A 25,313-nucleotide genomic window follows, 5' to 3' on the forward strand; every position below is an offset into this window, starting at 1 on the left:
AAAATCATCCATAAAAAACATAAATAAAAAATAAACACGCATTCTGGCAAAAAAGCAAAATTCCGCACTTTTGTATATAGGAGCTTGGTTTTGTCATATGCTGAATCTGATGTTGTGGTTTTCATTAAGATATCTTAAATTTTTGGGGTGTTTCTCCTCTATTTCATAAATTGGGCAAATTTTCTCAGACTCGCAATTCTTGACGGATAACATTAAACATTAAACTTAATGAATTTTGTATACTTGGAATATATATATATACATATATATATATATATATATATATATATATATATATATATATATATATATATATATATATATATATATATATATAACATCCTTTCTAATGTACCCTTGAGTCTTCCCAGGGTCCTTATCAACGATGTATCTGACCACTTTGGAGTTTCAGCTAGCTTTAGAACTGTCACGAAGGTGGTTAAAGGCAAAAAATCAAAGATTCCAGTGATCAGTAAAAACGCGATGGTAAAACTTAAAAATGATATAGAAAAGGTGGATTGGTACGATGTTCTAGGCACAGTTCAGGACGCAAATTCTAAGTTTGTTTTATTTTATGAAAAGTTGCAGAGTTTGATACGTCAAGTAGTCATGTTGAAACTTTTTAATAGAAAACCCTCAAATAAAAAACCTTTGATTTGTCCAGTGATTTTGAACCAAATAAATGCAAGAGACGAATTACTTAGAGCTCAAATAAATAACCCAACACTAGAAAGTAAGTAGTTATATAAAATTTTTCGAAATAGTTCGAATACAATTTTAAGAAATGAAAAATAGAAATATTTTGAGAAAAAGTTTAAGGAGGTCGAAGGATGCCCTAAGAAAACCTGGGGACTAATAAAAGAAGTGATTTGATTAAAACTAAATAGTGTACCTGATGAATTAGTTAGTGTAATGGGAAAGACTTTGAATTCTGAAAAGGACATATGCAACGAATTTCATAGTTATTTTTCGAATATCGGTCTGAATTTAGCTATGTCAGTTGTACCTGATAGTGGTGATCCAACGTTCGAGTCCTTACCGAGGGCCAATTGAAGTATCTCTTCACCTTAGACTTCCAACAGTTAATAAAAATCAAAAAATTATTTATGGGTTGCTTAGTAATTCATCTGGTAGCGATCATATTACTCCAAAAACACTTAAATGTATTTTTCCTGTTATAGCTGAAGTTTTATGTGGGTTAATTAATGAGTGTTTTCGTCAAAGAAAATTCCCAGACTGTTTTAAAGTTGCCCGTATAACCCCATTTCATAAGGGTGGTATTCAAAATGACCCAGGAAACTATAGACCGATATCTGTTTTACCCATCATTTCCCGTGTTTTAGAGAAGTGTTTTAGTATTAGAATGATGAGTTTTTTGGAGGATCAAAAAACTGGTAGAGACATTGGTTGAGACACAGAGTTACTGACACAGAGTTACAGAGACACAGAGTTACACTGGTAGAGTTACTGGTAGAGACACAATTTGGGTTCCGTAGAAAAAGGACAACGGAACAGGCAATGATTTATTTGACAACTATTATTAATGACGTATTAAATAAAGGTTTTAAAATAAGTGCTATATTTTTAGATCTGATGAAAGCTTTCGACACTGTTGATCATGAACTTCTACTTAAGAAGTGTGAGGTGTATGGTTTGAGGGGTAAATCATTAAATTTTTTAAGAAGTTTTTTAAGCAATCGTTATCAGTATGTCCCACTAAATGATTCTTCTTCCGAAAAAAAGCGTATTGAAATAAGTGTTCCGCAAGGATCAGTTCTTGGCCCTATATTATTCTTGATATTTATTAATGATTTACCAAATTGTCTGAATAATTTTTGCTATAGAATAAATGAACTAACGGTAAACCCGACTAATGAAACAATTTTACTTTTTGCTGATGATACAACAGTCATTAGCACAGCTAAGACAGCGGAGCTGCTGCAGATGTCCATGAAGGAATTAGTTAATAGAATTATAGCATGGCTGAGGGTAAATAAATTAAGGATTAACATGGCTAAGTCTAACTTTATTATTTTCTCGTGATAATCAGACATTTACCCATGGATCAGGGAATTAAATATGCCCAATAACGTTATAAAACAGACTGCATCTCTTAAATACCTTGGGATTGTGATAGATGAAACTCTATGTTTTAAGGAATATGTAACTTTAAGTAGCAAAATTTTGGCAAGAATTGTCGGTATAATGAAGAAACTCCAACGTTTTCTCCCCAAGTCTTTCCATCACCATCTTTATTTTTCTTTAATACACCCGTATATACTTTATTGCTCGAGTATTTGGCTCTCTACTTTTTCTTCTATCCTAAAACCAATAAGAGTTCTACAAAATCATGCCGTAAGAATTTTAGCCAGTATATCTCCACGTATGTCTGTTCGAGAAATTCACCGAACTTTAAAATTTTGCCGGTTGCAGGCCTTCGTGAATTCTATATATTGTGCTTTATTTTTGAACTGCAACAGGATGTTCAGCATCGTTGTTTTGGTGATTAATTGTCCATTAGGTCTACTGTTCATTCTCATGATACAAGGGGTAGCGCGGACTTCTGTGTACCTAGAGGTATATCTTCCCGTTCATGTTTTTCTGTTTTTTATAGAGGTACACGGAAATGGAATAGTTTGAATGGTGATATTAAGACTATTGGTGACCCTAATATTTTTAGAAAAATCATTAAGGAACTGCTGTTTGCTGAATATGAGTTTGGATTGATTGATTGATTTATTTGTTGTGGGGGTTCTGTTGATATGATGTTCCCAGAGGAAGTATAATATATGATATTATTTTGTATTTATTGTTTAGTGTGATGGTATTAGTGGTATCGGTGGCCAAGGGTTCTTTGTTTTAAGGATTTTTTTTCTCTTCCTCGCCCACGGATAAGCTTTGTTTTTTAGGGGCGGAAGTAATAATTATTTGCTGATATGTTTTTTTTTTCAATTAATTTTTCTTTCTTTTATATATATATATATATATATATATATATATATATATATATATATATATATATATATATATATATATAATGCAAGCATAATCTTAAATTGAGCAAAGCAGGAAATAGCAAACTAGAATGTGCAACTCCAGTGCAAAATCAAAGCCAATTGAGTATTTCGATTTAGAGAAGAACTAGAATTGTATAAATTATAGTATATAATCATCCAGGTAAATAGTTTCATCATTATATAATGTGCAAGAAACTTAGAATTAACCATTTTCTAACACCAATGTTAAAAGTTGCTTTTGAGCGATCCTGAATCAGCGTTTCAATCAATAGCCGTTATTCTGATACCATTTATTTAATGACAAGCAAACCTTTTCTTTGTTAAATTGTTTAGTGCTTATATGTACGCTTTTTATCGATATTGCTTTACGCTTGGCCTTAGGACATATAACATATGGCATAATATCATAGGCAGCGCGCAAGCGCTGCCTAAGTAATGAACGATGTGGCCACAAGGTGTTTTTTTTTCCTTCTTTCTTCGACAGGCACTTCGTATCGAAGGAGTTGTCATAGAAACTTAGAAAAGGGCTCATTCGATTGGAAATTGGGGTGGCTAGTGCCCTTTTTAATAGTCGAAAGTGATAGGAGGACAACTAGTCCCCCTCACGCCCTCATTCCCCCAAACACATCCAATCAAAATTTTGAGATAGCCATTTTGTTCAGCGTAGTTGATTTACTAATAGAAAATATCTTTTTGTGGAAGACACTCCCCCAGAACCCTCGGGGCTAGGGTTTTATGTTATGCCCTGTGGGCATATAAGGTTCTTAAATAAGTCGTTGTCTTCGAAACTTCAAAACAGGCTCATTCGATTGGAAATTTGAAGGGCTAGTACCCTTTTTGATAGTCGAAAGTGATTAGAGGGTAACAAGCCCCCCCCCCCACGCCCATCATTCCCCCAAACACATCCAATCAAAATTTTGAGATAGCCATTTTGTTCAGCGTAGTTGATTTCCAGATAGAAAATTATCTTTTTGAGGAGGACACTCCCCCACAACCCTCGGGGCAAGGGTTTTAAGTTATGCCCTGGGGGCATATAAGAATTTTAAAGAAGGCGTTGTCGTAGAAACTTCAAAAAAAAGCTCAGTCAATTGGAAATTCAAAGGGCTAGTGCCCATTTTAATAGTCGAAAGTGATTTGAGGGCAACTAGCCCCCCCCCCCACGCCCATCATTCCCTCAAATACATACAATCAAAACTTTGAGATATCCATTGTTCAGCGTAGTTGATTTCCAGATAGAGAATATATTTTTGAGGAGGACACTCCCCCACAACCCTCAGGGCAAGGATTATAAGTTATGCCCTGGGGGCATATAAGGTTTTTATTGAAATCTTTGTCGTAGAAACTTGAAAAAGGGCTCATTCGATTTGAAATTCAAAGGGATAATGCCCTTTTTAATAGTCGAAAGTGATTTGAGGGCAACTAACCCTCCTCTCACGCCCAGCTTTTCCCCAAACACATCGAATCAAAATTTTTAGATAGCCATTTTATTCAACGTAGTTGAAAGTTTTGGAAATTAGGTCTTTAAGGATGACAACCCCTCCCCCCACAGCCCTAAGGGCAAGGGTTGTAAGTTATGGCCTGGGGCATATAAAGTTTTTATTGAAAGCGTTGACGTAGAAACTACAAAAGGGCTCATTCAATTGGATATTGAAAGGACTAGTGCCTAAGTTAATAGTTGAAAATGATTACATAGTAACTAACGCCCCTCTAACGCCCACCATATTCCAAAAAACATACAATCAAAATTTTGAGATATCCATTTTGTTCAACGTAGTTAAACGTTCTGGAAATTGGGTGTTTAAGGATGATAACACCCTCAGATTCCTCAGTGCAAGGGTTGTAAGTTATGCCCTGGGGGCATATAAGGTTTATATAAAAATTTCTTGTATAAATCATAGGCAGCACGATCGCGCTGCCGAAGTAAAGAACGGGGACACTCGAGAACGAGACAAGAAACGGGGACTAAGTAAAGAGGATGATACTCCCCCACAACCCTCAAGGCAAGGGTTTTAAGTTATACCCCAGGGGCATATAAGTACGATGTTGGCACACTATTATTTATTAATTTTTTCCTTTAGAGCAGGGCACTTCGTATCGAAGAAGTTGTCATAGAAACTTCAAAAAGCGCTCATTCAATTGGAAATTGGAGTGACTTGTAACCTTTTTAATAGTTGAAGGTGATTGGAAGACAACTAACACCCCTTTCACGCCCACCATTTCCCGAAACACATCCAATAAAAATTTTGAGATAGCCATTTTGTTCAGCGTCGTTAATTTTAAGATAGAAATTATTTTTTTGAGGACAGTCCCCCACAGCCTTTAGGGCAAGGGTTGTACGTTACGCCCTGGGGCCATATAAGTTTTTTTTTATAGAAGGCGTTGTCGTAGAAACTTCAAAAAAGGCTCATTCGATTGGAAATTTAAAGGGCTATTGCCCTTTTTAATAGTCGAAAGTGATTAGAGGGCAACTATCCCGCCTCTTACGCCCACCTTTTCCCCAAACACATCTAATCAAAACTTTGAGATAGCCGTTTTATTCAACGTAGTTTTAAGTTCTGGAAATTAGGTCTTTGAGGATGACAACCCTCCCCCCCCCCCACAGCCCTCAGGGCAAGGGGTGTAAGTTATGCCCTGGGGGCGTATAAGGTTTTTATTGAAAGCGTAGAAACTTCGAAATTGAAAGGGCTAGTGCCTTTATTAATAGTTGAAAGGGATTGGAGAGCGACTAACGCCCCTCTCACACCCACCATTTTCCAAACACATCCAATCAAAATTTTGAGATATCGATTTTGTTCAACGTAGTTGAAAGTTCTTGAAATTAGGTCTTTTAGGAGGATAACAACCTCAGAGCCCTCAGTGCAAGGGTTGTAAGTTATGCCCAGGGGGCATATAAAGTTTATATAGAAAATTGTTAAAGAAATTTCAAAAAGGGCTCATTTGATTGGAAATTGAAATTGCCCTTTCTAATAGTCGAAAGTGAATGGAGAGTAATTAACCCCCCTCTTACGCCCACCATTTCTCCAAAACCATTCAATCAAAGTTTAGAGATAGCCATTTTGTTCAACGTAGTTAAAAATTCTGGAAATTATGTATTTAAGGATGACAAACCCCCCAGAGCCCCAAGGGCAAAGGTTGTAAGTTCTGCCCTGGGGGCATATAAGGTTTTTATAGATAGAGTTGTCGTAAAACTTCAAAAGGAGCTCATTCAATTAGAAAATGAGAGGGCTAGTGCCCTTTGTTATAGTCGAAAGTGATTTGAGGGTAACTAAGACCCCTCTCACGCCCACCATTCCTTCAAACATATCCAATCAAAATTTTCAGATAGCCATTTTGTTCAACGTAGTAAAGATTTATAGACATTAGGTCCTTGAGAGTGACACCCCCCCCCCCCCAGCACTCAGGGCAAGGGCTGTAAGTTATGCCCTGGGGGCATTTAAGATTTTTATTGCAAGTATTGTCGTAGAAACTTCAAAAGGACTCATTTGATTGGAAATTAAAAGGGCTAGGGCCATTTTTAATAGTTGAAAATGATTGGAGAGCGACTACCGCCCCTCTCACGCCCACCATTTCCCCAAACACATCCAATCAGATTTTTGAGATAGCCATGTTGTTTAACGTAGATGAAAGTTCTGGAAATTCGGTCTTAGAGGATTACAACCACCCTAACTGACCTTAGGGTAAGGGTTGTAATTTATGCCCAAGGGGCATATAAGGTGCTTATAGAAAGCGTTGTCGTTTCCAAAAGGGCTCATTCGATTGGAAATCGAAAGTGCTAGTGCCCTTTTTAAGAGTCAAAAGTGATTGGAAGGATTGAGATTTTTATAGCAAAGATCGAAGTGGGTAGAATGTATTATTTTTTGTTGTTCCTGTTGTTTAGACCAGAACACTTCGTATCGAAGGAGTTGTCGTGGGAACTTCGAAAAGGGCTCATTCGATTGAAAATAGAAAGGGCTGATGCCCTTTTTAATAGTCGAAAGTGATTTGAGGGCAACTAATCCCCCTTCCACTCCCACCCTCCCATTTCTGCTTTTAAAATTTAACCAAATCAAAATAACGTAAGTGTATCCAAGCTATCAAAGAAAGTAAACATATTTTTTTGCGAATGGTATCAAGTTTTCCATTTCAGGTCAACTAGAAGAGGTATGAAACTAAATTAAACAGTACTATTTGTGTCCAGATTTTTAAAAGGGTGTATGTTGTTAAAAATCGCTGAAAAATTTCCTCCAGCATACAAATAAAAGGCCAAACTATAAAGTCTTAAAAAACGAAAAGATTTAAAGTATTATTTCCTTTTTCCCTGAAAAGACTTTGTCAATATAAAACGAACAGAAATTAATTTAAAAAAATTTTCCACAAAATAAGTTTTTCAAAGAAAAGTAAAGAACTCCATTAAACAAAAAATGAGCAAAAATAAAATCAAAGAATCTACCAAGCGTAAAACTACCACAAATCAGAATCGATAAATAAATGAAACCCAAAACAAACAGAAATTACAATAATTAACCGAGTCAAACTCAAAACGAGCAGAAATTAACATAAGTTGGGTGCAAAATTCCAAGGCCAAAACATAAATGTCACATTGCTGAAACAATGTAGATAAATTTGCATTGTTATTTTATTATGGACATAGTGATATCTAGTAATCAAAATGTGAATATTTTTTGATCAATCAAAGTCACAAAAGTGAACACAATTACATTTTTTCAGTAAAGTTTAAATTTTGTATAAGTTTCATCAAGTTTAATCTTACCTGTTAAAGGTTACGAACCTTATAAAATTTGCCTTATTTTCGAAAAAGGTGGAAACACCCCCTAAAATTCATAGAACCTTAACGAAAATCCCATCGTCAGATTCAGCGTATCAGATAACCCCACAGTAGAGGTTTCAAGCTCCTATCTGCATAATGTGGAAATTTGTATTTTTTGCCAGAAGAAAGATCACGGATTTGTGTTTATTTGTTGTTTTTTCCCAGGGGTGATCGTAACGACCCAGTGGTCCTATAATATAGCGAGAGGGCTCATTTGAACGGAAATAAAAGTTCTAGTTCTCCTTTTAAGTGACAAAAAATTGGAGGGCAACTAGGCCCCCTCCCACACTCTTTTTTTACCAAAATCATCCGATCAAAATTTTGAGATAGCCGTTTTGTTCAGCATAGTCGAAAAATCTAATAACTATGTCTTTGAGGATGAATTAATTCCCCACAGTCCCCGGGGAAAGGGCTGCAATCTATGAACTTTGCCCATTGTTTACAGATAGTATTGGTTATTATGAAGTATACAGACGTTTTCATGGGGATTTTTTCGGGTGGGGGGGGGGAAGGTTGTTATATGGGAGGATCTTTCCATGGAGGAATTTTTCATGGTGGAAGGAAATTTTCTATGAAGGGGGCGCCAGATTTCCCAGCATTATTTAAAAAACCATCTCAAATTAAATAAAAAAACCAGTTTTTTCAACTGAAAGTAAGGAGCAACAATAAATCTTAAAACGAACAGAAATTAATACGTATATGAGGGGATTCGCCCCCTAGTCAATACCTCGCTCTTTACTTGGGAACAAACTTTAGCGTAAAGAGCGAGGTATTGACTAGGGAGCGAACCCCCTCATATACCTAATAATTTCTGTTCGTTTTAAGTTTTAATGTTGCTCCTTACTTTCAGTGGAAAAAAACTTGTTTTTTATTTAATTTTCTTACTAGGTCAAGCAATTAGGTCCTACTTGGACCAAAAATTTTCGAAAATCTTCTTTTTGATTTGGCTGGTAATTTTTTATTTTTTACAATCAATAAACCTTTTCATTGAGTATCTCAGGGGAGAGATTTGGGTTTGAATCTCGACGGACAAAATAAAAAAAAAGCGTTTGAAAATACGAACTTTTCGATTATAAAATGGCTCAAAAAAATTTTGAATTAAGGCCACGCCTTTCAAATCGAAATCCTGGGCGCAGTGCTGGTGGCAAGTCACCTAAGACCATGTTTCAATTTTTCATGATCATTGTAGCAATTTTCAATGGTAAAAGAAACAAAACAAAAGGAATGATTTTATTTTAGATAAAGGACTGAAACCTTTCTTCTATTGTTCTCAGACATTTTGAGTTCCATCATGCAATTTTCATTTCACCCACATTTCTTTTTAGAGGCCTTTGCACCCCATTTCTAAATTTACATAAAATTATTAGAGCTGCTAACTTTTAATAAATAAGTTAAATATTACCTTCACATATAACTAATCATCAAAAACCAGATGAACACATCATTTTCAAAACTGTTGTTCTTAAATTTCTGATTAACCATTGGATCGGTAGCTCTTCACTTACTTTTCATTCCCACAAGGTGTTCAATTCTTAAAAATTGTTATTGCGGTCTACTGTTATGTTTTTTCTATAGAAGCGAAACATGACAAAGAAGCAAAGAGAGGAAACTTAATGAAGAAAACATACACAAACGAGACTTTGGCAAGTAGCAAAAATAAAAAAAGTCAAAACGACGCGGATATTATGCCTGTATAAAAACGTGGCGTCTTCAGCGTAAAGGAAACAAAGATTAAAAAACTAAAATAAACTAAAAACACATAAAAAAACACCACAAATATTCATAATTATTCACAGCAGAATAATTAACATAATTTCCATTTTATATAATTTTAATCCAATTGCTTTAGTGCTTTCGTCGAAGTAACTCTATGAGTAACAGTAGCCCAGGTGGTCTGTTGCGACAATTGTAGTTTAATATTGGTGGGTTTTTTTTTATATGTGTTTTTATTTTATTTTTACAATAGGCTATACGAAAAATGTGGTTCAATACCGCTCTCTAGGGCTATAATTAAAGGAAAATTGAGGTGGCTGGGGCACGTTGTGCGGATGAAGGATGACAGATTGCCGAAGATTGTTCTTTTCGGCCAACCGTCTAGGGCTAAACGGAAAGCAGGTCGCGCTAGTCTGGGGTGGGATGACGTCATAAAGGAAGATTTAAAGGAGATGGGAATTTCGTGAGAGGGTGTAAAAAGGGACGCTTTGAATAGATTGGGATGGAGGAGGAGCGTAGGTAGCTGTGTTGGCCTCAGGCGGCTTGGTGCTGCAGTGAGTTGTTAGTAGTAATAGTTTTAGTTTATTTTAGTTTTTTTTTAATGTTTGTTTCTTTTGCACTGAAGACGCCTCGTTTTTATACAGGCGAAAAATCCGCGTCGTTTTGGCTTTTTTTATTTTTAGCTACTGGCCCAAGTCTCGTCTTGTCTGTTTTCTTAATTAAGTTTTATCTATTTGTTTCTTTGTCATGGCTGACCAGTTCGACTTAAGATCTTTCAAGCGGAACATACCTGCAAAGAACTACAAAGAGCTCCACGGAAAAGATCAATTGTAGTGAAGTCAGGGAAAAACGGTAGTACTTCCTCTAGTTTGAGTTGTTCACAGCTTTGAAGCATTTGTAACGCCCGTGATATGTCATTTTCTTCCTCTATTATATGACGCGCTAGAAATGAAGGAAAAACTTAGGAAGAGTAATATATTGCAAAGGGCGTTGGAATGATACTGACTTATCAAGAAAAACCAATAAGGAAAACGAAACGAAAATAGAAAATTAGAAAATAGAAAAATGAATCAGGAAAACGAATAAGAGGGAAAATCCTTTAGAAAAAAACCTTATAATGACAGCAGAGTAACTAATCATCATCAGAAAAGAAGGCAAAGAAGGCAAAAACCTTTTCTAGCCGCTCTTTCTCTTTGGAGGGTTTAAAACCCAGTATTTAGGCTGGGAGGATATTATAAGAACTGCAAGTAGTGAGATCAGACTATTGTCCCTTATATAAATGACAAGGTAAGGGGCAACTCCTTTGTGGCATTTACAGATGCAATAGTGGCGAGTGGAGGTTATCAGATAAGGTGGGTGGTTGAAAGCCGTAAAGGAGAAAAAAAAATTATGATCCCAATAAAAAATAAGGTTCTTTATATAAAAGGCAAGGAACGGGAACAGTCTTTTATGGCACACATCGAAACAGTCGCAATGGTTAGGGGCTAAAATGACCAGACGATTTCACCGAGGGGCCTAGTTAAAAACCCTAAAAAGCACCATAAGTTAAAAATTGTTGGATTTGCTTAGGGTCAGGTATCCCTCAAACTAATGAGGTTGAGGATGATTACCAACCCTTTTAAGTGCAGGTTGGTTTGTTCTAATATGTATGAGAATCATACGTACAGACAACATTAACGTAATCAGACAATCCACCCGCTTCCTAAAGCCTTATATATGTATTATTTCGTTATATTCATTCAAAAGCCCTCAAGTTCAATAACAATAGTGATAGAATATTTTAACAACAAAAAAAGAGAGAGAAATAAAGGAACACCTTTTCTGCTCAGAAGGGATGTCTGAAAGTATCTTAAAGGGGCCTGAATGCATTAATATAAAGCTCATATGTGCTTAGATTTTAGACATGGGAGAATTCGGGGGGAGGGGGAAGGGATTCAGCAGACTATTATACCGCCGTCACTTCAAAAATTGTGTAGATTTGTGCCAAAATAACGCGATTTAGTCAAATGTTACCATGTATTTTCGTAATTCTCATGGAAGGTCTCCTCATAACGAGTAACTTATAAAAATTAGCCCCTTGAGGGGACTCTCCATCTCCCAGTTAGCAGGACGACGGCCGAATGTGGCAAGATGAGACGAGATGTGTGGCCGAATATGAAAATAAGTAAAAACTTACCGATCTTAAGCCAAAGGCGTTTCCTCATCACATCGTCATCAACGACTTGATTAGCGGTTTCTTTTGCAAGATCAATAGCATTTATCGAAAGAGCTTTTTCAACGGATTCTTCGTATCGTTCAAGAAGTCGGTAAAGCCATATCAATGATCGATCTTGAGCTGGCCCTCCAGTTAAGCAAATACGAAGCGCCGTTTGAAGACAATATGCTATCTCAGATGGATCATTCCCTACAAAATATCCATACTCATAATTATAAAATGAGACTTGGGTAAATATACACAAAAATATCTTGCATGTTGCTAGGCATGGCTAAACATAAACGTCCACAGTATATACAAAATCAATAGAATTTAAAATCGGTGACACGGACTTAGCTAATGACCTAATTTCCTTCTTTGTTTGACTCATTAATGACTTCTTTCTTTGTTACTGATAAAACTACTTGTATGTATAATGAGAAACCTGTAACATTTCATGCTTTTGAGTCCTTTCCTGAAAGATGATGTCTATTATTTGACCTCTATGCTCCTAATATCGTCACGTTCTATGTAGGTGAGATCCAGACTATCAGTAGTGCAAGTGTACAACTTCCAAATGTATTATGCGCAAAACCGAGGGGGAAGGTATTTACATTTTGATTAGTAGCCCTACCAAGTGCTTGAAGGTATGTTCTATTTCCTCGTATTTTTCTTTTGGCTGTTTCAAAATAAGGTTCTTAGAACAGTGCCATACTTTAGTCAGTGTTGCTATGTTCAACTGTTGAGATAAACAACTAAGCTACTTAATTAGATTTGGTGACGTTTTTTTTTTTAGTAAAATTCAAAAATTAACATCCTATCTATTCCCAATATATAATTCACTTTCAGAGGAAAGTTACAACCCCCCTAAGCTGTTTTATTTCCATATGTTTTATTTTAGCTTTTTTCTTTCACATTTCTCTTCTTTTAATTTGATACCCGCTGCTCCCACAACCGCCTTATTGCATACGGATGTCTTTTTCCTTAAAACTGAATTCCCGATTTTTCCTAATTTCTTAAGATCTATAAGCTTGTGCCAATTTCCACTTGACCAATCTAACCAATAAGATACAATTTTCACTGCTATTGGTTCTAACAATGTCCTTCAAGAGGGAGTTCAATAGTTGCTCACTGAGGATACCCTCTACGAATTCTTGAGTCTGGCATTATTAGCCTATAAAGGAATCACTGCCAAAACGTGTCCTAGTGAAGGCAATAGTTTAAATCTAAAGGCCTCAAATGGACGTGTATGCTCTACCAGGCACATTTATTTGCTTAAAATTGACGCATAAGCACGTGTGCAAGAAAGAGCAGAAATTTCGATCTGCACCATTTAAATTTTACAAATCCATGCAATAGAAAAAACCTCTACAGAATCATAAACTCAAACATTTAATAGTTTTTTTGGCAAACATGTCATATAAAACGCTGCATAAATTAATATTAATTTCGTCACTTGTACATTTAATTTCTTTTCTTAATAAATAGGGAGTGACTCTTGGCTATAGGCAGTAAGTTTATAGTGACTTACTATAGTGACTCTTGGCTATACTTTTATAGTTTAGATACAGCAGGAGAGCTAAGCCAACGAGATGCATTCGCATTAATGTCATTCGCGAGGTCTACCTACGACGGGGAACTTCCCAAAAGATATTTACGTATAACAAATTAGTGATCACAGACAGAACTTGAGACGGGGGAAGGGTTTGACGATAGAGAATAATTGTAATTGGTACCCCTTTTATTTTACGAACCATATGTACAGGCACACCCATATGTGCCTGAACATATGGATATGCGGGCAGACTATTTTATATAATAACCAAAATAAGGAAACAACACTTTTTAACTACTTTCAACAACCAAAGCATTAAAAAGAAAATCCTACCATCTACCCACAAAAATTGATTTTTTTAGTCTATTCATGAAAGCATGGAGTGGTAAAAACTGCAACATCTTTATAACTGTAAGGTTACGATTGTAAATATACACAATTTTAAAAGATATAATTTTTTTTAAAAGATATAAAAATTTTAGCGTTGAAATTTAATTTCTTTCGGGTGACAAGGAAGAAGAATGATTTCAAATTTTTTAGAAGATAGAGAAATAAAAGCGGTACTTGTATAATATACCCCCTACCTAATATACTTCTAATATATTTCTCTGGCGCTCAATCCTAATGAAATATACCAAAGTAAGATAAAAATATAATACCTTAGAAACAAATTTGGGCTGTATATCTGCACATTAGGGGGGGGGGGGGTAAGGTACAGCGGGTCTGCATGCCTAATGTGTTTAGTACAATTATTCTGCATATTATGTAGTAAGAATTGTTTTCTAACTTCACACTGTCTAAATACTTTGCCCCCCCCCCCCTATTATGCAAATATATAGCCTAAATTATATATTTTCTATCTATTCTATCAGTTCTCTTAGTCTTGTCTCACGCTAAGCTGAAAGAAACTAACGAAAAAAAAATCAATTCTATAATACGTCAATGATTGAACAACTTGAGCGGTAGGGGGTTTATCATACAAGTGCCATAAAAGCATTAAAAAAAACTTTTTGTTAAGAAAAAAAATACTTTTGAATAAATAAAAAAAAAAATTGAAAAATTTCATAAATAATTTTTTTTTTACTTTTTATGCAATCAATCAGAAACAAGATAAAATTTGATTTACTGTCTTTGGGATTATTAAATTAAGAAGTGGGTATAAATTGTTTTAAAACTTGAAGATGAAAATTGGACAATTTTAGTGGATATTAGAGGCTATAGGACTGAGAGATATGTAATAACTTTCCCACTCCTTGTCTAAAACTCATTATAAAACTACCCATATACACAAAATAAGATGTGCTTATGTGCGTACACAGTTTCGTATGCATTCAAAAATAAACTAAACTAATCAAGCTTGAAACGTAAATGTAGCATTGAATAACCTGGATCACCGAATTCAAAACAACTCTTCTTTTTTACATAAGACCCAGGTCCATTAGAAAATATAGCGGAAATTATGTAAAATGTCGAATTGACGGTATAAACAGTTTTTACAACATTAGCACAGAATTAGCAACTAAGATAGAAAGCCAACTATACATGGGTATAGAGAGACGAAATAGTTTAAAAGGAGAAAACAACTTGACAAACGGCTGTGAGAACTTTAGAACAGTAAGTGCAAGGGAGAACCTTCTTTTTTCTCCACAACTACAACTCCTGTTATAAATGATGCAGGTAAGTTCAGAAACAATGCTAATGGGCTAAGTTCAGACGCAATGCTAATGTATTAAGGAGTTAAGGAGAGGTCAGCTAGACTTTTTATAACTTGAAATTATATATCAATGGTAAAGAGTTATTGAGGCTAAATAACTATTTACATATGCTGAGAGACCCTGTTGCCATTGTTTCTGAACTTACCATAGAAACAATAATTTCCATTACCTTGCTCTTGTAAGTAGACTAAAACCTTTTCAGGGGATTCCTTTACCAGAAGAGAAAGAAGAAAATGATGAATAGCTGGATCTCTGACATCGAGTTTCTTTATACAGTGCTCTAAATATCGAACGACGAAACCAGCCTATAAAGAAGTACAGACATGTTCATTTGCAGAATCAAATACCTAAGTAATTACTTTGGCAATTAAATAATTCAGTAAGAACTAATCAGTTCATTCAGTCGTGATAAAAAAAAAATTGACTAATATTGAACATAATAAGCATTTGTCTATCATAGGCAGCGCAATAGCACTGCTTAAGTAGAGAACGATTTTGACACAACGTGTTCTTTGTTTTTTGTTTCTTAGAGACCAGGGCACTTTGTACCAAAGGAGCTGTTGAAGATACTTCAAGAAGGGCTCATTCGATTGGAAATTAGAAGGGCTAGTTCCCTATTTAATAGCCGAAAGTGCTTGGAAGGCCACTAACACCCCTTCCACGCCCATTATTTTCCCAAACACATCCAATAAAAATTTTGAGATAGCCATTTTGTTCAACGTAGTTTAAAGATATAGAAATTATGTCTTTGAGGAGGACATTCCCCCCAAGCCCTCAGGGCAAGGGTTGTAAATTATACCCTGGGGCATATCAGGTTTTCAAAGAAAGCGTTGTCGTAGAAACTTCAAAAAGCGCTCATTCGATTGGAAATTCAAAGGGCTAGTGCCGTTTTTCAATAGTCAAAAGTGATTGGAGTGCAACTAACCCCCCTCTCACGCAAACCATTTCACCAAACACATCCAATCAAAATTTTGAGATACATTTTGTTCAACGAAGTTAAAAGTTCTAGAAATTAGGTATTTGAGGATGACAACTCCCCACAACCCTCAGGGGAAGGGTTGTAAGTTAAGCTGTGGGGACATACAAGGTTTTCTATAGAAAGCGTTGTCGTAGATACTTCAAAAAGAGCTCATTCGATTGGAAATTCAAAGGGCTAGTGCCCTTTTTAATAGTCGAAAGTGATTGGACGGCAACTAACCCCCCTCTCCCGCCCACCATTTCCCCAAACACATCCAATCAAAATTTGGAGATAGCCATTTTGTTCAACGTAGTCAAAAGTTCTGGAAATTGGGTCTTTGACGATGATAACCACCTCAGAGCCCTCAAGGAAAGAATTGTAAGTTATGCCCTGGAGGCATTTAAGGTTTTTAAAGAAAGCGTTGTTGTAAAAACTTCAAAAAGAGCTAATTTGATTAAGAATTGAAAGGGCTAGTGCCCTTTTTAATAGTCGAAAGTGATTGGAGAGCAACTAACCCCCTTTTAACGCCCACCATTTCCCCAAACCCATCAAATAAAAATTTTGAGATAGCCATTTTCTTCAACGTAGTTGAGATGATAAACCCCCCACCATCCTTCAGGGCAATGGTTGTAAGTTATGCCCTGGGGGCATATAAGGTTTTATAGATAGCGTTGTCGTAGAAACTTCAAAAAACACTCATTCGATTGGAAATTGGAAGGGCCAGTGCCCTTTTTAATAGTCGAAAGTGATTGGAGGGCAACTAACCCACCTCTCACGCCCACCATTTTCCCAAACACATGCAATCAAAATTTTCAGATAGTCATTTTGTTCAACGTAGTTGATAGTTATGGAAATTAGATATTTGAGGATGATAACCCCCCACAGCCCTAAGGGTAAGGGTTGTACGTTATACCCTGGGGGCATATAAGGTTTTTATAGAAAGGATTGTCGTAGAAACTTCAAAAAGGGCTCATTCGAGTGAAGATTGCAAGATCTAATGTCCTTTTCTTATAGTAGAAAGTGATTGGAGGGCAACTAACGCCCACCATTTCTCCAAACACATCCAATCAAAATTTTGAGATAGCCATTTTTTCAACGTAGTTGAAAGTTCTGAAAATTAGGTCTTTGAGGATGACACCCCCCCCCTCCCCAAAGCCCTCCGGGTAAGGCCCGCAAGTTATGCAATCGGGGCATATAAGGTTTTTTATAGAAACCGTTGTTGTAGAAACTTTAAAAGGGGCTCATTCGATTGGAAATTAAAAGGGCTAGTGCCCTTTTTAATAGTCGAAAGGTAATTGAAGGGCAACTATCCCCCCTCTCACGCCCACCATTTCATATGGAAATTCCAACAATATGGAAACAGAGTTTCAAAACCCCTTGGAAAAAGGAAAACGGAAAGCCTGGTTTTGAAGGCGTTAATCCTATTTCTCTCACTCCTAGATTCTCGAAACTTTCGAAACTATTCTCGAAATTAAAGGAAAAAAACATCCTACCCCTAACTAACCTGAGGCAATTCGGGATTACGGGGACCTAAAATCCACTTTGACCTCCCACTACTTCGTTTTTCTGATCGACCACATTGGGAAAATCCTCGAAAAGCTTAATTCCTGGCTAAATTTAATTTCCATTGACCTTGCTAACCACAATGTATTAGCTGAGATAGTTGTCAGTGGATTCAATATTGACTCTTTTCTGGTGAAATTGGTTACTCCTTCTTATCAAACAGATCGCAAGTTGTCAAATACCAGAATCATTATTCTAATCCTCTCCCTGTCCACAATGGAATGCCTCAAGGTACTCTCCTAGGCCTCTTTTCATTATGAGTAACAGTCTCGCTAAGGAATTTCCTGACAGACAGAAATTCATCGATAACCAAACAGTTGCTACGACTTGCTTGAGAAATTTCTCCCTCGAAGTCCATGATAATTCCGGTTTGTTTCCTCAAATCCTAACCTCGTTTTCTTAATCCTATCCCTCCTGAAATTTCTGTATCCTCCTTAAAATTACTTGGCATTACAATTTCTTCTAATTTAAGGTGAGATATCCCTGTTAAAAAATCATTCATAGAGCTAATGGGTCTACCTCCTTCCTTAGGCTCCTGAATAAATTTATCGTCCCCCCTTCTCATTCCTTAAGGATTTATACTTCATTTGTCCACCCGCATCTAGAATATGCTTGTCCAGTTTGGCACCATGGTATCTCCTGCGAAGAATAAGACAAAACTGAATAAATCCAAAACAGAGCCTTGCGAATAATTTTTAAGAAAAGCAAGGTACCATACTCTCTGCTTCTAAAGAAAGCTAGGTTAAAAACCTTTGATTACAGGAGGGTTACATTGTGCCTCAGTTTTGCAAAAAAAGCAATAACAAACCCTCGGTCGGGAACCATTTTCTCCAAACGTCTTGGCGTTTTGCTATTTTTTTGGCGTTTTGGCATTCTTTGCCAGTTTTCCATTTTTCGCGTTTCTTTATGATATTTTTGACTCCTAAGTCGAATTCGGCCCATCGGGCCTTGTTACAGTGATTTTTTGAAATAAATATGGAGACATATTTATGGAGGCATAAATATGGAGGCATGTAGTATTCGTTTTATACTTTTTTTTGTGAAAAAAAAAAGCAGAAGCTAAGATTATGAACTTACGTTCTTCGAAGACCCTTCAGCTGCACATGCAGTTAAGCTTGGTAATAACAGAGACGGGTTAAGCAAGTGACCAATTTTAATTAAGATAACAAAGGCTTCTTCGGGTATTGCAACGAGGATCGGACCAATATAACGGTAATAAAGTTCGGCTGATCTTTTAGCTTCTAAAAATTCCAGAGCTGAAATATAAACCAAAACAGTATAAAATTCACATAAAAATGAACAAAATAAATAATGTTTTAGATGATGCTGCTACTCAATTTACAAATAAAATGAAATAAATATATGAAAACAGCGAGTGAAGTTTCTAATTAAGACAAATCTTTACGAATTTTATTAATATATATATTTTTCTCACTTCCTTAGTAAAAGTTTCACTCGTTATTCGTATATTTTTATTTCTTCTAAAAATAAAAATTATGATAACGAAAAATATCCTCTACTGACTGAAAAAAAATGTTTCAGCACTAACCTGAGATCCCTCTAAAGAAGTCCAACAAGTTGCTACTAGGTCGCATCTGATCCAGGGCAGCTTTGTATAGAATTACATCCTCATTTCAAATAAAATCCATTTTTACCATTGCTACTCATTATTTTGTTTACTTAAGCAAGTGACTATCGTATCCATCAAATACCCTGCTAGGCATACTAGGAAAAATTGGGGCACCTTTTTAACCTGAGTTCACCAGATTTTCAATTATCTATTTTCAAATGAGATTCTTTTGATTAGGGTTTTTAGACCTGATTCAATACCTTGTGAGACTACTATCTTAAATTCGGGCTTGTCAATTTTTTGTTTGTAATGAATTGTTCAGTTCATCGACATTTTATAGGCCCTGTCAGGACAATCCAGTTTTCTTTGTTCTATTTGCTTCAATTTTTCTGTTTCTGATTCAATGGATTCAAAGATTCAGTTCACCAGTTGACCCCCCAGCGGCTTGATGCTGCAGTGAGTTGTTAGTAGTAGTAGATTAGAGGCTCATAGAAACTAGAACGCCATTCCTATTAAGGCTCTGTTTGCTTGTTTCATGTTGTTGTAAATTATTCGGTTGTCAGCCTTAATAATTTACTTATTTAATTATAATAAATTAATTATTGATTTAGTTAATAAATTAATTATTTTTTCAGCCTTGTGATATTAATTTTTATCAGAATAATAATGTGAAGGCATAGCACATAGGGAAACATAGTTCTCAATTTTTCTGCTCCTCTGGTTTAACAAGTTTTTAGTATGCTCATTCTTGGACAAGCAAGACTTAAAGGCAAAGTTGAATAACGCACCAACGACCATCTTCTAAAAGCAAACAGCGCCATCTGTTTCTAAGAAGCCCTTTCTTCTTGTGCCCTCGTTTGTCAAGGTAACAAGCAAAACATGTGACCACACAGCACACAGTAATCACTGGTACACACATATATTTAAAACGACATATTTTAACAACACTGCTTCAAATCAAAGCAGTTCGAAATGCAAGCTATCTGTAAAAGTCTCATAAATGGCGATATATTTGAATTTACTCCTTGAAGTACAGCTTGTCGTCAAATTTAGGGTTCATATCTTCATTCCATTGAGTGCAACTTGAATCACTGCTCACCTTTATTATTAGGAATGAGTTCAACGTCTTTGGGCTGGACCCACACATAAGTGAGCCCACCAAGATTGCTATCCCATCCTCTCTGTATTTAGCACGCAAAAAGGGTGCTCCATCAGTTCAAGACCCCTGGAGACTGCGACCCCCTAATCCGCACCATCTTATTTAATAGCGAAGGGGGACAAATGTATCTGGAGAATATTCTAAGATTTAGATCCTGGGGGCACCTGAGTTGCTCGAGAAAAACACTTGAGAAGTTACGTAGGACTCAAAGATAATTACACGTTATTGCTACTATATTATGGGATATACAATACATAGTACAAGGCATATACAATAATATTACGGCATATACAAATATGATTTGGATTCCAAAGAGACAAAACAGAACTTAACCCAGTTTTTCAACTTTTCTTTTCAAACAATCTGTTAAAATCTTGAAGATTTTCTGCTGAAAATAGCTACGAATCTTTTTTTGTCAGGAGATGAATTGGGAATTCGGCAGATTTCCCGAAAAATCTATAGAAGTGGAAACACTGCCTAAACTTTCCCTTTTTTCAATACAATTCATAATCACGCATTATGTATGTTGTTGCTATTGCGCATAAAGGTCAGTTCTACCATAGTTACACTTCCAACATACTTTTAAGACAATATGGATCATGGGGATCAAAGAGGGGATCATGAGGGTTTAGCATACACAGCCCTAATGATACTTTCTTTGAGTGCAGCTTAGCAAACAAGAAGAGCCCCTAGTCCATGTCATTATACTTAATAGCCGAGGTTATTCTATGTATCTGGAGAATATTCCCAGATTTATCTCCTAAGGAGGCACTTGAGTTGCTTGGGAGAAACACTTTAGAAGTTACGCAGGCCTTAAGGATGATTACCCATGATTGCTCCTTACTTAATGCCTCATTATCTAATTACCTGATTACTAAAGAAGGGTTATTACATGATAATTAATGAGTTGTTACTAGAATGCTTAAATTCACAAGTAAACTTACCTTCTTTGAACTGGTTTTCTTGAATATATTCATCTAGAACTTTATAATAGTCTCCCACTTCTAAAGCACACTCCAACAAAGCGGCTTTGTCCCCATGACTTGAAATCAAATTGTAAACAGCCTTTTTGTTACGCTCCATGGTCATCTGGAGAACAAATATAAATTAGTCAATGAGCTTACAACTTTACAATTAGAACACCAGTCCTACTTACAGTTTACTTAAATATTTTTACAAATAAAATAACTGATCATGTTTCGTCCACTTAACTATTATGAAATACATACACGAGAGAATATTGGTTTAAATACTGGAAAAAAGCAAACGGAAAATTGAACAGGGTTTGGGGTAAACAAAAAACTACAAAACACTAGTAAAAAAAATAAAGGAAATGGTAGTGTTTCTAGATATGTTGAGAGACTGCCCTCTGTGTACATATTTGATCAGATATGAATGCGGATTTTTTTTCAAGGGTTGGCTTTATTTGTCATTATTTTTTTTTTTTTTTTTTTTTTTTTTTTTGTATTTAGACAGAACTTCGATAAAAAAAAACAACAGGATAAATATCATGAAAAATATAATATATAAAATGATAAAGTACAAAACTCACAAGGATTCAGCTGAAATACATTTTCAGAAAATATAAAGAAATATAGCAACAAGAATACATGAGTCAAACAATACCCAATGTAAATCTAATGAGGGCTAAATATGAAATAACTGAGTTATGTAATAAAAAGCCATTAAAACAGAACATCTATGAATCACATGGAATCCATTAACTCTATTCTAGGAACGTACACATGGATTAGTTTAGGGGCAAGGGCGGGGATCTGTAAAAATGACATGTGAATAGAGGTATAAATAAATGCAATAAAAACACAAGACAGTTTACTTAAAAATTCCGAAAAATTAACTGACTGACCCTGTTTTGTTTACTTGACTATTATCAAACAAATATATGAGAGAATGTTGGCTTCGATTTAAGAAACTAGGAGGCGAGGGAGGGAGAGGACGGGGGAGGAAGGAGTAAAGCAAAAAAAGCAGCAGACAATTCAGGGTCATTATTGAAAAATAAAGGAAACTACAGTATCTTTACATTTATGAAGGGGACCGACACCCTCTGTGTAGATACTTGATCGGATAAGAATGCAGGAAATTTTTGTAAGGAGCGACTCATTTTTTAATGGGAGGGGATATAAATTTGATTCCAAAAAGAATAGCCGAATTGTTAGGAAAATGTGACAAAAAAGAAGAAAAAAATAAAAAACTTAAGATTTCATTTGAAATAAAGTTACATGAAATATGAAGAAATATAGAATAAGTTAAACATGAGTTAAAAAATAAGCAATGTAAATTTAGTGAAGGCTACGTTAGAAATAACTGGGTTATGCAATAAGATGCCAAAAAAGAACATCTATTGACACATAGAATAATATCAGTTAAATATATTCTTAGCGCATATACAGGGGTTAGATTAGGGGTGGGGATGGGGATCTGAAAAGAATATGTGAATTATGTTTAAAATATAAAAAGATTATCTGTTAGAAAATTCGAGAGGGGACTCGGATCCCCTGGATGTGGACCCACCTGTTTTCAGAAGATTTCATACCTAGTTCGAAAGTGGCTTACAGTACTTGTGGATGCATAATTTTATTTGATGAAAAATGATAATAATGATGAATTCAAAAAATATCAGAATCTGGAGGGCCTTTAGTCTTAAGATCAGTCATCACACAAATATAAGCCCCTTTTAGGCCTTATATTTTATATATGTAAATAAATATAGCCTTTTTAGGGCCGTGTTTTATCCCTTTTTAGACCATATTTGCAGCATAGAATATCTTGTTCCATAAAATTTTCTGGGTCGCATATTATTAAATATGCATTTTAGCTGTTACACGTATTAGGCATGCAATAGGAAATTTATTTTAGAGCGTTCAGATTCGGAAGGAAGATGGGTAAACGAAAAAGAAAGAAACTAATTACAAGAAAGTAAACAATGAGTAATCACATTATTTTTTTAACAATATCACAAATACTAATCACAATCAGTAAACAATACTCACAATCAATAGGCAGATTATATGAAAAATGTCAGATATGATATGAAAAAGCATGAAAATCAGGATATTTTGGGTGAATGCAGGGGGGGGGAGGCTCTATCGGCCTCTCCTAGCTAGTATTTCGATGTCAATTGTTAAAATTTAGTGTCTAATTTTAGTGTACTTTTATAGGCCCAAAACTAAAAAAAAAAACAACTGCCAATTCACAATGTTCTCAACTCAGGGAGACAGCTCCAAACCTTGATTTGGGGGCAGTTGTCAGTTAAATTTTCACAAATATATCTTACAAATTTGTTGCACTTGTCCCACCCTTGTACATTTTTGATAATTGGCACTGCTGCCTCCAATCAAAACTCAAATTTAAATAAACTCAAATTAAGCTTGCTTTCAATTTTAACGGTTTTGCGAGGCATCCCAGCACCTTTGGTAGCATTAATAGTTTTAATCTTATGTTAATTTTAATTAAGCTGAAACTTATGTTAAACCACCAAAGATTAAGCTTATGGTAAAAAAATTATTTAATATGTTAGAGGTTAAGATCTATTAAAGCTCGAGCTCAAGATATATATTAAAGAAAAGTATGTTAAAACTTAATATTAAGCTTATGTTAAAGCACTAAAGGTCCCTCGCAACAGTGTTCCATATTGCATGAAAATATTAAAATAATTAACAATTACTTGGACTTGAGGATGCTTGATAAATTTTTTGAAGTTGTTCCACGACGATGTTTGAGAGCTATCGAACAATTTTTCTGAATCTCTTTGGGTGCCAAGTTCTTGTAGGAACAGTTCCAAACTCCATAAAACGATTAGGGACGCTTGAGTCACCATGTCAGGTTTCAGCATTGATAATCTCTAAAATAAAAGACAAGCTCTAATAGACTATTTTAAACGATAAGTTAAATAAATGCAGTTTGACAGGTAACTTAGTTTATTTGCAGCTTTTTTCCATTAAATTATAGAACGCTCCAGAGCCAGACTCAGGAAGCAGTAATGCAATCCTTGTTTGTAATAAGATGATAAAGAAAAACAACTCTTACCATCTAGCATCATGTGAATAAGGAGGAAATACACAAATTTAATAATATTTAATTCAAATCTATTTACTTGTTAATAATAAGTAAAGTTTTGCGAATATTCGTGACACAATTTTGCACTCATCTAACAGTAATACAATCGTTGTTTGCAATAAGACGAAAAAGGAAAATAATTTCTATATTCAAATTAAATATTTGTAGAATTCTGAAGAACTAGCGCATTACCGACAACTAAGCTTCTTTGAGTTTTTTTTAGAGGGCTAAAATCGTGTCGTAACAGGACTGATTTCATGCCCGTTAAAAGACTATCTATAGCTTTAGGAAAATAATATTTTATTTTCTGCAGGTTTTCCTTTTTATATTTCTGTTTTATTGTGTCGGTGTTGTGTTTTCAGTAAAGCACTAGTTTCCTGGATTCCAAAGATGTAAGAAAATATCATGAGCCAGTTTGTTTGAAACAGTTTTTCAAAAAATATTTTTAAACCACTAAGCAGTAATATTTGTTCGTTTTAAGTTTCAACTCCGCTCTTTACTTTCATCATTAAAACTCTTTATAGAACTTCGAATTACTGAAGCAATTCAATTGTTGCAAATAATTGTGACTATTATGACCGACACCTTACACATCCAACTTTTACTTTATTGTAAGCTTATTTTTTTTAGTATGCAGTTCAGTTTATTTAGTTAGGTAATTAAGTCTTGATTATTTAAGGGCTGGGGAAAGGAAAACAATAAAAGAAGGATTCTGACTTGCAGTTTATGGGCCATTAGACAGTCACTAACAATCAAACAATCACAAATTAATACACTAGGGCCTGAATAAAATTATCGTTTTGAAGCTTTAAATTACGATACAATTGGCTTCTACTTGACAGAACTTGCACAATTATCTTGACAGAACTTGCACAATCCAATTCTTCGATTTCGGATTGAGGTTCTAATTTAAAAAACTGAGTGTTGAAGGAATTGTTTGCAGTATTAACCTGACACAAATTTTTCTCCCAATAGCTTAATAAGT

At 35.2% G+C, this 25,313-nt stretch overlaps 1 protein-coding gene across 4 annotated transcripts in view; it reads right to left on the bottom strand.

The window, feature by feature from the left end:
- Positions 1 to 25,313, bottom strand: part of LOC148951019 (vacuolar protein sorting-associated protein 18 homolog) — an 86,852-nt gene that overhangs the window by 21,134 nt on the left and 40,405 nt on the right. For all 4 annotated transcript variants that reach the window (XM_089090561.1, XM_089090560.1, XM_089090562.1 and 1 more), the window contains 6 exons: positions 23,937 to 24,113; positions 21,196 to 21,340; positions 18,600 to 18,778; positions 15,171 to 15,306; positions 11,714 to 11,941; positions 10,328 to 10,479 (listed from right to left, as the gene is read on the bottom strand). In XM_089090561.1, coding sequence (XP_088946687.1) covers positions 10,328 to 10,479; positions 11,714 to 11,941; positions 15,171 to 15,306; positions 18,600 to 18,778; positions 21,196 to 21,340; positions 23,937 to 24,113 — 1,017 coding nt within the window. The remainder of the gene's footprint in view (positions 1 to 10,327; positions 10,480 to 11,713; positions 11,942 to 15,170; positions 15,307 to 18,599; positions 18,779 to 21,195; positions 21,341 to 23,936; positions 24,114 to 25,313) is intronic.

This window comes from Artemia sp. Qi Xiang Cuo, chromosome 6 (genome assembly GCF_049724085.1).
Source record: "Artemia sp. Qi Xiang Cuo chromosome 6, ASM4972408v1, whole genome shotgun sequence".
NCBI lineage: Eukaryota > Metazoa > Arthropoda > Branchiopoda > Anostraca > Artemiidae > Artemia > Artemia sp. Qi Xiang Cuo.